Here is a 12,353-nt window from a genome sequence, read left to right on the forward strand (position 1 = left end):
TTTCCCGCCTTACCCTTCCCTGTATAGCACAGTCACACAGTCCTTAATGACTAGCGTCGTGCGCTCTCTCTTCTCTTCTTCTTCTCCTTCACTTCGTTCAACCCAAGTTTATACTACCAGCCTTCGTCGAGGAGCTTCTTCTACTCCAGCCTTTCGCCTCCATTCGACTTTGCGACCCGTTCCGACTCCGACCCCGCGTCGACTGCCGCTCCGTCGCCCCCAAGTCGTCCCACCACCCCTCCTTAACCTCTTCTCCCACCACCCCACCGCTTCCTTTGCGACAATGGCGACAGATACCGCTGCCAACCAGATCACCGCCCAGTTGGAGAAGCTCTCCATTGGCAAGCTGGACTCCTTCCCCGGTTGCTACCCCGAAGTCAACCCCGTCGATGTCTACCGCTCCCACATCACCTCGCTTCTGCACGATGTGACTGGCGTCGAGAAGCCCATCATCTACAACGCTCTCCAATGGACTCAGAGCTTGGACAAGGGTGACTTGGTGCTGGCTGTTCCTGCTCTTCGCATCAAGGGCAAGAAGCCTGCCGAGCTCTCGGCTGAGTGGCTCGAGAAGGTTGGTTTACAAAACCTTTTCATAGCAACAACATCACCTCTTTGCGCCATATGGTTTCACCTCCACAAGGCTACCAGGCTGACATATACCCTTGCTTGCAGTTCCCCGAGTCCCCCTTGATCGAGAAGCCTGTATCATTCCAGAACGGCTCTTTCCTTCAGTTCTGGTTCAAGCCTGGCCCTCTTGCCCAGTTCCTCATCCCCCAGGTTGCCCAGCGCGGCCAGGACTTCGGAAAGAACCACCACAACGGCCTCAAGAACGATCAAGACCCTTCTCAGGGCAAGAAGAAAATCATTGTCGAGTTCTCCTCCCCCAATATCGCGAAGCCCTTCCATGCCGGTCACTTGCGAAGCACCATCATTGGTGGCTTCATTTCCAACCTGTACGACGGCGCTGGCTATGATGTTACCCGCATCAACTACCTCGGTGACTGGGGCAAGCAGTACGGTCTTCTTGCTCTGGGCTTCGCCAGGTTTGGCAGCGAGGAGGCTTTGAGCGCTGACCCTATCAACCACCTGTACGAGGTCTACGTCAAGATCAACAAGGAGATGAGCGAAGAGAAGGAGGCCATTGCTGCCAAGGAGCAGGCTGGTGAGGATGTCACTGAGCTCAAGAACAACAGCCTGGACGAGCAGGCCCGCAAGTACTTCAAGGCCATGACCGCTGGTGACGCGGATGCTGTTGCTCAGTGGAGGCGATTCCGTGACCTGAGTATCGTCCGTTACAAGGAGACGTACGCGCGTCTCAATATCCACTTTGACGAGTACTCTGGCGAGAGCCAGGTCGCCGAAGCCGATATGGAAGCTGCCGCCAAGAAGCTCGAGGACATGAAGATTTCCGAAGAGTCCGAAGGCGCTGTTATCATCGACTTCACCAAGCACGTCCCCGGCAAGGCGGGCAAGAGTCTGGAGCGTCCCATCATTCGCAAGAAGGACGGCACTGCCCTGTACCTTACCCGAGACATTAGCGAGCTGCTGCACCGTGAGAAGAAGTACGGCTTCGATCACATGATCTACGTTGTCGCGTCCCAGCAGGATCTGCACCTGAAGCAGCTTTTCAAGATCATTGAGCTGATGGGCTACCCTGAGACGGCTAAGAAGTGTCAGCACATCAACTTTGGTCTCGTTCTCGGAATGAGCACTCGTAAGGGTACAGTCAAGTTCTTGGATGACATCCTGCGAGACGTCGCGGACAAGATGCACGAGGTGATGAAGAAGAACGAGACCAAGTACTCCCAGGTTGAGAACCCCGAGGCGACTGCCGACATTCTTGGCATCAGCAGTGTCATGGTCCAGGATATGAGTGGAAAGAGGTAAGTCGTCTGAACTCTTATCCGGGTTCTTTCGGATGCACTGACAGGGCCGCCTAGGATCAACAACTACAAGTTCGACATGGACGCCATGACTTCTTTCGAGGGTGACACCGGACCGTACCTCCAGTACGCTCATGCTCGACTTTGCTCCATCTTCCGCAAGGCTGGCCTTTCTGAGGAGGAAATTGCAACTGCAGACCTCAGCCTGCTGACGGAGAAGCATGCCGTCGAGCTGATCCGCATTCTCAGCCAGTACCCCGATGTGGTCCAGAACACTCTGAGGACTCTGGAGCCTACTACCGTGCTTACATATCTATTCCGCATGGCCCACGTCGTCAGCAGCAGCTACGACCACCTGCGTATCGTCGGAAGCGAGCGTGAGCTCATGAAGGCTCGCCTGGCTCTGTACACTGCCGCCAGGACTGTGCTCTACAACGGCATGCGTCTGTTGGGTCTTTCCCCGGTCGAGAGGTGAGTGCACGACGCGCCCTGCACACTACTGCGTTGCATCCTGCCGCTGGGCTGGATGTCTTGCATGTGAAACCCACTGCTAACCACTTAAAACAGGATGTAATGTAGCAGCATCGCAAATTCTTTCAGTGAGGGGCAAAAATCGGAGATGGAGACACCCCGCTCAACAGACCTTTGGGCGGTGAGGAGGAAAAGACAACGAGAGAGTGCATTACCAGCGGTCGCAAAAGTGTATCTATACCATTGACCGTTGCGAACGAAGAGCTACCTGCGACGGTAGCCGGCACATGTTGGGGTGAATGTGGCGTCGTGTAACAACAAAGAACACAACACACGGTCCAAGGACCAAATGCTCCCACCGGAGTCCTCGAAGCCTCCGTGGCCGTGAGATCGCCGGTCAGACAGACATATGGCACGACCCAGTGGATTCGCGTGTGCTTCAGCCGTTAAATGTGCTGATTAATTGAACCGAAGTTTACCAACAGACCCAAAACCGCCCATGTCTTGCCGTGTATGCAATAAGATCTTGACGCACAAGTGTGGGCTCACAAAGCAAAGCCCCTCATTCTCCCTACCAGGCTGCTTTTCTCTGCAGAGCATCGTGCAGCCTAACTAAATGGTGCCAAGCGGCGCAGAGCACAGCTTGTGGATTCGGCAGAGCACAGCTAATGGATTTAGCTCGACGCAGAAAGAGAGGAATTGAGGTTGAGGTCCCGTTCAGGCTGAGGGATCGAAAGATTGAGAGCCGCGACGGTCGTGTTTCGCATAGACTAAGAGGCCGGCTACGGCACGTTCAGGTGAGTGAGAGTCCGTCACTGTCAAAGCAACAACAGTATGTATGTATAGCAGGCCGCAACACCTGTGTAGTTGCTCTTGGCCTGGCCCTCACGCAACATCCCGCTGACCAATGTTGACGGGTCAGCTAAGCGGTTTGGCCCAGCGCTCGGTGGCTTGCGTGGGGGATTCCATGCTGGGCGCCAACAAAGTGATCGTCTCGCTCGGATAACGCTAGGGCGTCCTAATCCCTGCAAAGACCGAATCTTGCATATTCCCAAACGCTAGAGTTCCGATGGCCCACGGCGGTTCTGAATGGCTCATGATGGCTGTGAGTGGCTCACTGAGATCTGCCAAGGCTTCTTGGTCCTAATTTCCGATTGAGCAGCCGCCTCTACGCCGTGGCTTGCAGCTGATCGACAGCCATTGTCTACATTTCAGGACACAGTGACTACATGATATGTTGTTTCTTTTGTCTATTGCCCACCGAATGGAACCCTTTGAGTGGTCATCATTGCTAATTGGGACTGTCTTCAATATACGAGACCGAAACTGGCAGCTTGCCTAGACCACAACTCCCACATCTCGCGTCACTATCCATAACATCATCAGTTATCGACTGTGTTCTTTCATCATGGAGCACCTCGCTGCCTCGGAAGCAACATCAGCGTCGCCATCATCATGGCGTTAGGGCCTTGCTTCTCCATGGCCTGTGAGTATAGCGCGCGCCGCGGGGTGCGCAAGCGGAGAAGGAATTCGCGGGTCTAGCGGCAGCTTTTTGCCTAGAATGCTTCCAAACGATACCATCAACAGCCCATCTTGCCAAAATTAGACGAGGGCGAGTGTGGAATTTTCCCTATGTGTCTTGCTGCTAGGCATTGGCGTCTGCTAGTGTTGTGTCCGGCAACTTGGCTCAGAGTCTGTGCCGAGACCGGATGAGCCCCGACCTCCGGTGCCCACCCACCCCTGGTTGTTGGACGTGGGAATGGTGCCTGGGCAAAATGGTTCAGATGCTCAGCTTACACGCCTTAGCTGGACGAGGATAATCCCTTTACAATACTGAGCGAATCGCGGTGTATGTTGAATACCTCACATGGGTGTCGACCTCGCCGAAGTGAGATATCGACTCGGCCAATCTTCTGACCCCTGTGTTTTGGACCTCCCGCTGGCTGCAACACGCTTGTTACTATCAACCCATATTCTAACCATCTCCTTGGGCCCTAAGGAGCCAAGGGCAAACCCTGTTAACATCTACGAGTAGGCTTGCCTTCTCACACTCCCTGCAAGGACGGGCGTCGGCTTCTTCGAGCTCTCCGTGTGCTCCAGTGTGAAGCTCTCGGGGCTTGTACCTCCTCCCTCCCTGTTTCTGGAGGCGAACCGATGTGTCTGATGTTGCTAGTGAGGAGCTCAGTCCCCCGATGTCAGAACTCAGCGAACCATACGTCCGGGAACGTGGCTAACATGGAGAGAAAAAAAAAAACAGGCACAACAGCCGATATGCAAGCGCAAGAGCAACTTGTTTGTGCAACTTTCGGGAAGGATTATCCACCCTCACTCGGTCCAAGACTCTGGGCCCTCCTCAGCTGTTGGTTGAGAGGCGGAAGGGCGGCGTCCACGGGAATCCGCCCAGTCCCCTGGTCTGACCTGAGCTGGCATGTTGTCGCCGCCTTTCGCCGCCCTCTCCCCGCCTAGCTGTGGGCCGATCTTCGACATGCGTAATGGTGGTATGTCTTGTCTTGGCGCTTGGTGATTCCGCCGTATGTGTGGGTGCCCACACGCGGGTCAGTCATGTTTCCAGACTAAGGGGACCGTTGTGCGTTCTCTGTTCGGCCCGCTTGGGCTCCCTAGGATTAGACGGCTAGACCAAGGCCCTGGATCTTCTTATTAACAGCCCAGAGACACATATCGTCCATCCGGCCCCGTCATCGTGGTTCTTCTCATTCTGTCCTCCTGCACCAGCAGGTCCTTTGTTAATCAACCCTCTTCTCCCTTTCCCCCCTCCGCGACCTGACGTCGTCGTTTCCTCCTTTTACTTTTTCTTCAGACAGGCATAGACAGCGCCTTATAGTATAATTCTTCAGGCCTTCAAGTATGGCCTTGGGCGCGGTACTCCTCGCCTTTATTGCCTTTTGCGCATGGCGCCTAGTCGCTGCCATTAGGTACAAGAGAAGGATCCCTGCGGGAGCGAAGCCCCTTCCTGGACCTCGCAGTAAGTCAAAACCAGCTTGGTCATTCATGTTGTTGAAGCTCATCATGAAATAGGTCTTCCACTCATCGGCCGTGTTCACGACGTGCCAGCCGAGGCGACATGGCTCAAGTTCTACGAGTGGTCCAAGGAGTTTGGTCCCATCTACCAAAATGAGATGTTCGGCTCCGTCCATGTCTGGATCTCTTCTGAGCAGGTCGCCCATGACCTCCTCGGCCGCCGCAATGTCATCTACTCTGACCGACCCATGATCCCCAACCTTCCTGATAACAGGACCAGCGGAGACTACCTTGCTCTGCTCGGTCGAACTGGTAGGGAAGCGTCTTGCACGTGTCGTATCATGTCACTAACATTTAAACAGAAACATGGAAGCGCCAGCGCAAGCTCTGCCATCACCTCATGAACCAGAGCGACAAGCAAGAGCTCCACGCCTACCCGACGCGTGAGCGCGATCGTTTCTTGTACCTGCTCTCCCAGAACCCCAGTGACTACCGCGAGTATATCGAGCAATTCACCAGCCGTACCGTCAGTCGCCTCTCCTGGGGTACTGCTCACCCCGCCCGCGTTCTGCGCAAGACCACCTTCGGCCTTCTGGAGACCATCTCACCGTCTGGTGCCCTTCCTAATGTCATCGGCTTCCTCATGCACGTCCCTCACGTCCTGTCGCCATGGAAGAAGAAGGAGAAGGCCCGCCACGAGCTCGAGACAAGACAGTTCAACAGCAACGTCCAGTTCGTCGCCGACCAGGTCGAGAAGGGCACTGCGCAACCCAGTTTCATCAGCACTTTCATTAACGAGGGTCTCGGCAACGAGAAGGGCAAGTGGGGTGACCTCCAGGAGGCCACCAACGTCGTCGGTCTCATGGCCATCGCTGGTGCTTTGACTATCGGTAGCCCTATCCAGAGCTTCCTGCTCGCCATGTGCCACTACCCTGAATGGCAGAAGAAGCTCCAACGCGAAATCGACGAGGTTTGCGGCGGAAAGTGCCCTCAGTGGTCGGATCGCGAGAAGCTGCCTATGTTGAGAGCCGTTGTCAAGGAGGTCATCCGTTGGAGACCCCCTGTCCCTACTGGTAGGTCGATTATTCGGATGGGTGGTGTGGAGGCTGGTTTTAGGTTCTCGACTAACGTAAGCTACAGGCATCCCCCACGCTGTTGAGAAGGACGATGTTTACAACGGTTACTTCATCCCTGCTGGTGCCACTATCCATGCTCTCGAGTGGTAAGTTGAAAGGAAGCCTTTTGAATGATAGAAAATATTTACTAACTAAACCTAGGGGCATCACCCGTGACGAGTCCATCTACCCCGACCCCGAGACTTTCAACCCCGATCGCTGGCTGCAACCCTCTTACCCCACTTACAAGGAGCCTCTCACCCGATTCCCCAACCTCGACGGCTTCAGCCAGTTCGGTTTCGGCCGCAGAACGTGCCAGGGCGTGCCCATCGTCGACCAGGACCTCTTCCTTACCATGGGCGGCGTCGCTTGGGGCCTCAACATCCAGAAGAAGCGCAACGCCGACGGCACCGAGGTGCCCGTTCACTGGAACGACTACACTCCCCTTCTGATCGCCAAGCCTGCTTTCTTCGCTTTCGATGCCGTTGTCCGTACTCCCGAGAAGGCCGACCTGATGAAGGCCATGTTCGACGCCGCCAAGGAAGAGGAAGAGAACGAGACCAAGATGGATATGCCCGACGTCGGCGCCCCCCAGGTGAAGACCTTCAAGGCCCCCTTCAGCCTCAACCTGCGCCAAAGAAAGGAGGAGGGTGAGCGCGAGAAGCAGTACCGCGAGCACGAGCGCGACATCCCCGGATGCCCTGGCCGTTGGGCACAGGAGAGCGATATCGACTCCGGCAACGAGAAGGGTTACGTCGATGATGACAGCTGTTCCGGACGTTCTTCGCCTACCATGCTGCCGTAATTTTGGATGTTGGGTGTAATGTGTTGGGTGTGGAGGAGACAAAGGGATTTGGGCATAAGAATTAGGCGCTTGGAGGAGTGAATGGGTGTCAATTTGTCTTTGATATCAGGGTCCTTTTTTTCTATGTTGTTGGGTCCTTTTGTTGACTGGAGAGTTGCCGACGCTGCTGGAAGGGGCGGGTAATTGGGGTCCTAGATTGTGACATGGATATACCTTCTACGATGTATGAATATAGAAACTTAGATCTTACAATCGAGGCAAGATCAATTATTAGTCTTACGACTAGGTGGTGATGCTGGTGTTTATGTGCACCGACTACTTTAGCACTGCACCATGAGATACCCCGTTTGCTAGATGTGATAGGGCTTTTCAGGCTTACAGTGATGGCTTAACACAATGGCTGCTGTTGGTTCCTCTCAAGGTGAAGGAATGTTTCAGGTTATTGCGAAAGTATTACAGAGCCTCCGTTTTCGTCGGTTAGTACGCCTCTTTTTGCCGCGCGTTCTATCTAAGGTATCTACCTAGCAACCGTTTTTACACACTCCGTTTGTAGGGTAGATGTTCTGGCCTTAACCCAACCCACCTGAGTACTTTGGAGTTCTTCATCGTGTGTATTTTGTGAACACAGCGAAATAATACTAAACAAGTATCAGATCCATTCCCTTTCGGTGGCCGTCGTCGGTCCGGCTGGAAACTGTTCCGCCCACGGATGCGAAGAAAAGGTGCGCGGACGGGATCTTGAAGAAACCCCCGTTGTTAGGACAGCGTACCTAGATTGCCAAAGCGACGTTTAAACGACTTTTGATGGCGTCAGCGCTTCATGAAACGGAGGTTGGGAAATAAAATGGAGGCCGATAAGCAAAGTGGCGATACCCTCCCCCTTCGTCTCGATGACGGCGGAGCTGTTTCACAGGCGGAATGACTAAGCGGCGAGCGGGAAGCACACGAAAGCAACAGGTCTGAGGAAGGGGGGGGGGGGGGGGGGGGGGGTGTTCGTTTAGTGAAGAGTTCCTGAGCCATTCGAAACATCCCCAGGTAGAAAGTATTTTTCTTTCACGTAGGCGCTTAACGCTTGACGCTTGACGCTTCTTCTTATTATTGTTATTCTTCTTCTTCTGTCCACGGCAGTGTGCCTTCCCAGGGCTGAGAGTCTGAGCGTTCAGTGTCAAAGATGTCTGAGCATCGCTTTTTTTTTTTTTTTACTCTTTGTGAAGGGGGCGTGCCACGGGCGAATCAGTGTTTGTGTATGTTTCGGGCTGGAAGGGACGCGATTCGTCGAGGATCGCGGGCGGCGGTATGGTTTCGTCCGATTTCGAATTCGGTGAGGGAGTGGTGAAGGGATTATGTGTCAGAGAGGTAATGAGATGATCTCGTAATCTGTGTGTTGAGCTGTCAAAGCAATCTTAGGGGGGTGGAGGGGGAGGGGGAATGGATGCCGCGATGAGACAGGATGAACTCTGGGCCGATCGAGTCGGCGAGGGTCTGATGTATGGCCAACCATACCGTCATGGATTTTATGGTTTGCTGGCCCAATCGTGGTTTCTCAAAGATGTCGAATCTTTGACAGACCAAGCTACTGAAGTTTAGCTGCCGAGGGGTTCAACTTTTGTCCCAAGCTTCATTCAGAGCTCCAGCTTGAAGATCGAGCTAAAGGTTATCAAGTTCCAATTTCTGGGTTTAAGGTTCGCGAAGTTTATGCTTGTTTGTCTATGATTCATTGACGTGAACCGTTTCACTTGTCGATCTTCCGGTTCCTTCACACAAAGCTTCATTCAGGGGGTGGGACAGTTGTGTTTTCAAATTGTATTTTCATCGTTTAATAAGTACTGGAAATCATACTCGAGACTATAAAGACTTATTGCTCGTGGAAGGCACATCGTCTATGTACCAACGGAATCCTGAGACAAGCATGTAGGGCTGAGGTGTGGCTTGGAGTGTCAAACGCGACTTCCTCATCACCAAGGGGCCCATCGGATCCTGTTCCTGCTCGGACTGTTGTAGGACTCCGCCTTTTGCTCGTTCGCTCTGTTCGTGAGGGGACTAAGTTAAGATCGCTGCGTCTGACACATTGGGACGTGGGTTCGAGGTCGGCGACTGCAACCCCACGTCTGTGTGGAGCTCCTGGGGTTGAGATAACGGGCTGCAGATGCTTCCGGCTATTTAAGTTAGAGTGTAAAAGTTTGATATCCCCGGAACAGCTTCATCTTTAGAGCAGATTAGAAGAATCGCTTTTTGAGAAATCTGGTGATGCTCGCCGCCGTGGGAGAGTCCCGGTGATGAGCTTCCGATAGGTTGCTACCTTGTCCATGATATTGTTGTCGTTTTTATGCATCTTTTAGGTAACCTCGATGGCTTTGCTCGCGGTATGGCAATGAACAGGACGGACTGCACGTGGTGTTGGGCAAAGAGAGGCTACCTATGTTGTCACAAAAGCCTTCAGAACATGCAAGTTGATAGACACAGCCGCTTAGAACGTATAATCTGGTGCCATCTAACTTCTTATATTGTTCTGCCTCAAGTCGACTTCGGTTGCAGAAAGAAATCGACGAATGTCAAGAGATTGTAGCCTGAATTGACCTTTCAACATGGACATGTTCTTGGTATGTTGCCAGGCACTGGAATCGCGGTAACCAATCTGTCTATTGTCGCCCCTGTTGGGCTTCTATCCTATAGCCACTATTAACAAGAACAGTTTAGCGTTCGATATTTTGGTTCTGAGGCGTGTATGTGTTTTTGAGCTCTGCCACTTATGCGACAGATCCGGGCACTTCACTTTTGGCAAGTCGAAAGAAACCGGTGTACTCTAAGAAAAACCCGACCCTTTGGCTTGTAGGATCTTAGGCCTTGCTTCTTTAGACCTAAAAATTTCTCTGTCTATAATTATAGCTACTGAAGTTTGTAATCTTCTCAGGAAAATCCCGCTAGTCCTTAGATATTCGATTCACATGTGAATTCCTACATCATGTCAGGCTTTGTACAGGTTGAACTGCCGCCCAAGTTGACGAACAACTCGCTTTATCTCCCCGATCTTCTTAACCCTCTGAAAAAGTCCTAGAAATGACTGAGATATTTATCCAGAAGGTGGGAACATGGAAGCTTGCCAGTGGACCAGGAAATGGGGTTCTAGAAAACTTCTACCGCAATATCAAACCATCAAATTCTAGCAAACATGAGATTGCCACCCTTGGGGAGCAATTACTCCTGTTCTCTTTTTCTTGGATCCAAAGCGATTCCAAAATTGGAAAGTCAGTATGAAAACGGATCTTTGCCCCAAGCTGGTGGGTGGTTGACTTACCAATTCCGTCATTTTAGAGCACTTTCTTTTGTTTTACGTGTCTGTAAAAAATCCAAACCAATGAAGTCCGTCCATTTCATCGCCTCTTCCGCCTGTTTGCAAAGCTTATTTTTCAGCCTTGAAGGAAAGCGGGTGCCGCCGTCAGTTGAGAGTATATGTAGGTAATAGCTGCTCAGTTTTTCTTTAGCAGGATCTCTTTATCGTTGAGACACCTGTTCAACCTAATCATCTTTATCTGCAAATGGATCGTATAAGCTTTGATCCATCACAAATTAACCCGCATGTCACTTTTCAAGAAATCAGCATTTAGTCTCTAAAGAAGAGCACTGCTCAGAACTAGCATGACTTCTACAGGCCCAACAGCGGCCACAGTAATCGTATGTCCTCGATACTTGAGAAAATGGTTCCAGGACTAGGAAGATACCAGTTGGTTTTCAAAAAGCTAACATAGATAGGCTACAGATTTTACGCTGATTGCAATCGCTGCAGCTTTGATTATTGCTCGGCTCTACTTACGCTTGAGCATTCAGAAACTCTCTCTAAAAACAAGCGACTATCTCATATGCGCTGCATGGATATTTTCAGTAGCAAACGCATCTTTTAATATCGTATTTTACAAACTGGGAGCCTCGTATCCAGATGTGACTGTTGCACTGGAAGGTTTTGATCCTCACGATGCTGAGCTCATATACAAGGTGAGTGTGAACCCACCATAGTAGATGTAAACCGTTTGAAGAACATGATTCGCAACGGAGAACAAAACAGAAAAGCAAAGATCACCGCTAACTTGCCCATGAAGTTGCAATGGGCGGCTCTATTCCCGTTCTATTCATCGTTTTACCTAAGTAAGGCGACTCTTCTCACGCTATATAGCCATTTTTTCCCAGCATTTATGAAGACGAGGCGAAAGATTCTGTGGGCAACCATGGCATATTGCGCTGCAGCGTACATCACGACTGTGGCAGTGAATTGCCTGATTTGTAAACCAATAGAAGGAAATTGGTAAGATTTATCTCTGTTTCTTTCCTCAATTTTGTCTGCTCCTTATTCTTCTTTTGCTTTCGAGGATATGCCTAACCTTCAGCAGGTCTCCCGCCCCAGAGGTGATTTGTGACATGTCACCAATCTACATATTCCATATCGCATGGGCATTGAATTTTGCCGCTGATCTTATGAGTAAGGCTCTCTGGACTCGGAATTGAATTGTCAACCAGACTCTTAGTGTTGCAGCTCTAACAGTTTCCCAGTATTCTTTCTTCCTTTCCTCATCTTACACAAGCTGCAGTTGAAGCGGAGCGTCAAGATCAGCGTCTATTGCACTTTTCTCTTAGGCATCATCAATTTGGGATTTTCCTTGACGCGCTTTTTAGTACTTCAATTGGCGTTGACGACGTCTACTTTACTCCCTAACACACTGATCCGTAAGTGGGAGGGTTGGCCATTTCCTTGCCTTCTTGAGCTTCCTTTTGTTATTTAACCCAGGTAGTCTCTTTTTTTGCACGGCCTTGTTCTTGCTAACCAAACGAGAGTAGAGCTCTGGAGCGGGCTTGATGTGAACGTTGGCTTAATCATTGCCTGCCTGCCGACGCTGCGACCATACCTCTCGCATGCAAGAAAGGCACGCCTTTCACAGTCGTCGAATGGGGCTGATATTTCGAAGAGATCTGCAGGATGTTCCGAAGTTTCTGGGACGCCTAGACAAGCGGAGTTCAATCCTATTTGAGGTCAAATTATAAGCGGCATTGGTGTCCAGTAAGATTCTGGGGCATTAATTATATTGACAGCTCGCAATGTCTTTCTAGAAG

The 12,353-nt window shown here is 51.5% G+C and overlaps 4 protein-coding genes across 4 annotated transcripts; all 4 read left to right on the plus strand.

The window, feature by feature from the left end:
* Positions 1-46: 46 nt before the first annotated feature.
* CTRU02_213280 (arginyl-trna synthetase) lies at positions 47-2,358 on the plus strand (the record flags this gene model as incomplete). Its single annotated transcript, XM_070206011.1, has 4 exons — positions 47-163; positions 185-571; positions 673-1,883; positions 1,941-2,358. The coding sequence occupies 4 exons, from the start codon at positions 47-49 to the stop codon at positions 2,356-2,358; spliced, it is 2,133 nt and encodes a 710-aa protein (XP_070060404.1).
* A 2,861-nt stretch (positions 2,359-5,219) lies between these two features.
* CTRU02_213281 (cytochrome p450) lies at positions 5,220-7,253 on the plus strand (the record flags this gene model as incomplete). The annotated part of the gene is made up of 5 exons (XM_036730898.1): positions 5,220-5,337; positions 5,391-5,645; positions 5,696-6,406; positions 6,474-6,555; positions 6,611-7,253. The coding sequence occupies 5 exons, from the start codon at positions 5,220-5,222 to the stop codon at positions 7,251-7,253; spliced, it is 1,809 nt and encodes a 602-aa protein (XP_036577428.1).
* A 3,636-nt stretch (positions 7,254-10,889) lies between these two features.
* CTRU02_213282 (uncharacterized protein) lies at positions 10,890-11,554 on the plus strand (the record flags this gene model as incomplete). The annotated part of the gene is made up of 3 exons (XM_036730899.1): positions 10,890-10,925; positions 11,004-11,243; positions 11,348-11,554. 3 exons carry the CDS (start codon positions 10,890-10,892, stop codon positions 11,552-11,554), a joined length of 483 nt encoding a protein of 160 aa, XP_036577429.1.
* A 601-nt stretch (positions 11,555-12,155) lies between these two features.
* Positions 12,156-12,284, plus strand: CTRU02_213283 (uncharacterized protein; the record flags this gene model as incomplete). The annotated part of the gene is made up of 1 exon (XM_036730900.2): positions 12,156-12,284. One exon carries the CDS (start codon positions 12,156-12,158, stop codon positions 12,282-12,284), a length of 129 nt encoding a protein of 42 aa, XP_036577430.2.
* Between the last annotated feature and the right edge of the window lie 69 nt (positions 12,285-12,353).

This window comes from Colletotrichum truncatum (assembly GCF_014235925.2).
Source record: "Colletotrichum truncatum strain CMES1059 chromosome Unknown Contig_0009, whole genome shotgun sequence".
Lineage (NCBI taxonomy): Eukaryota > Fungi > Ascomycota > Sordariomycetes > Glomerellales > Glomerellaceae > Colletotrichum > Colletotrichum truncatum.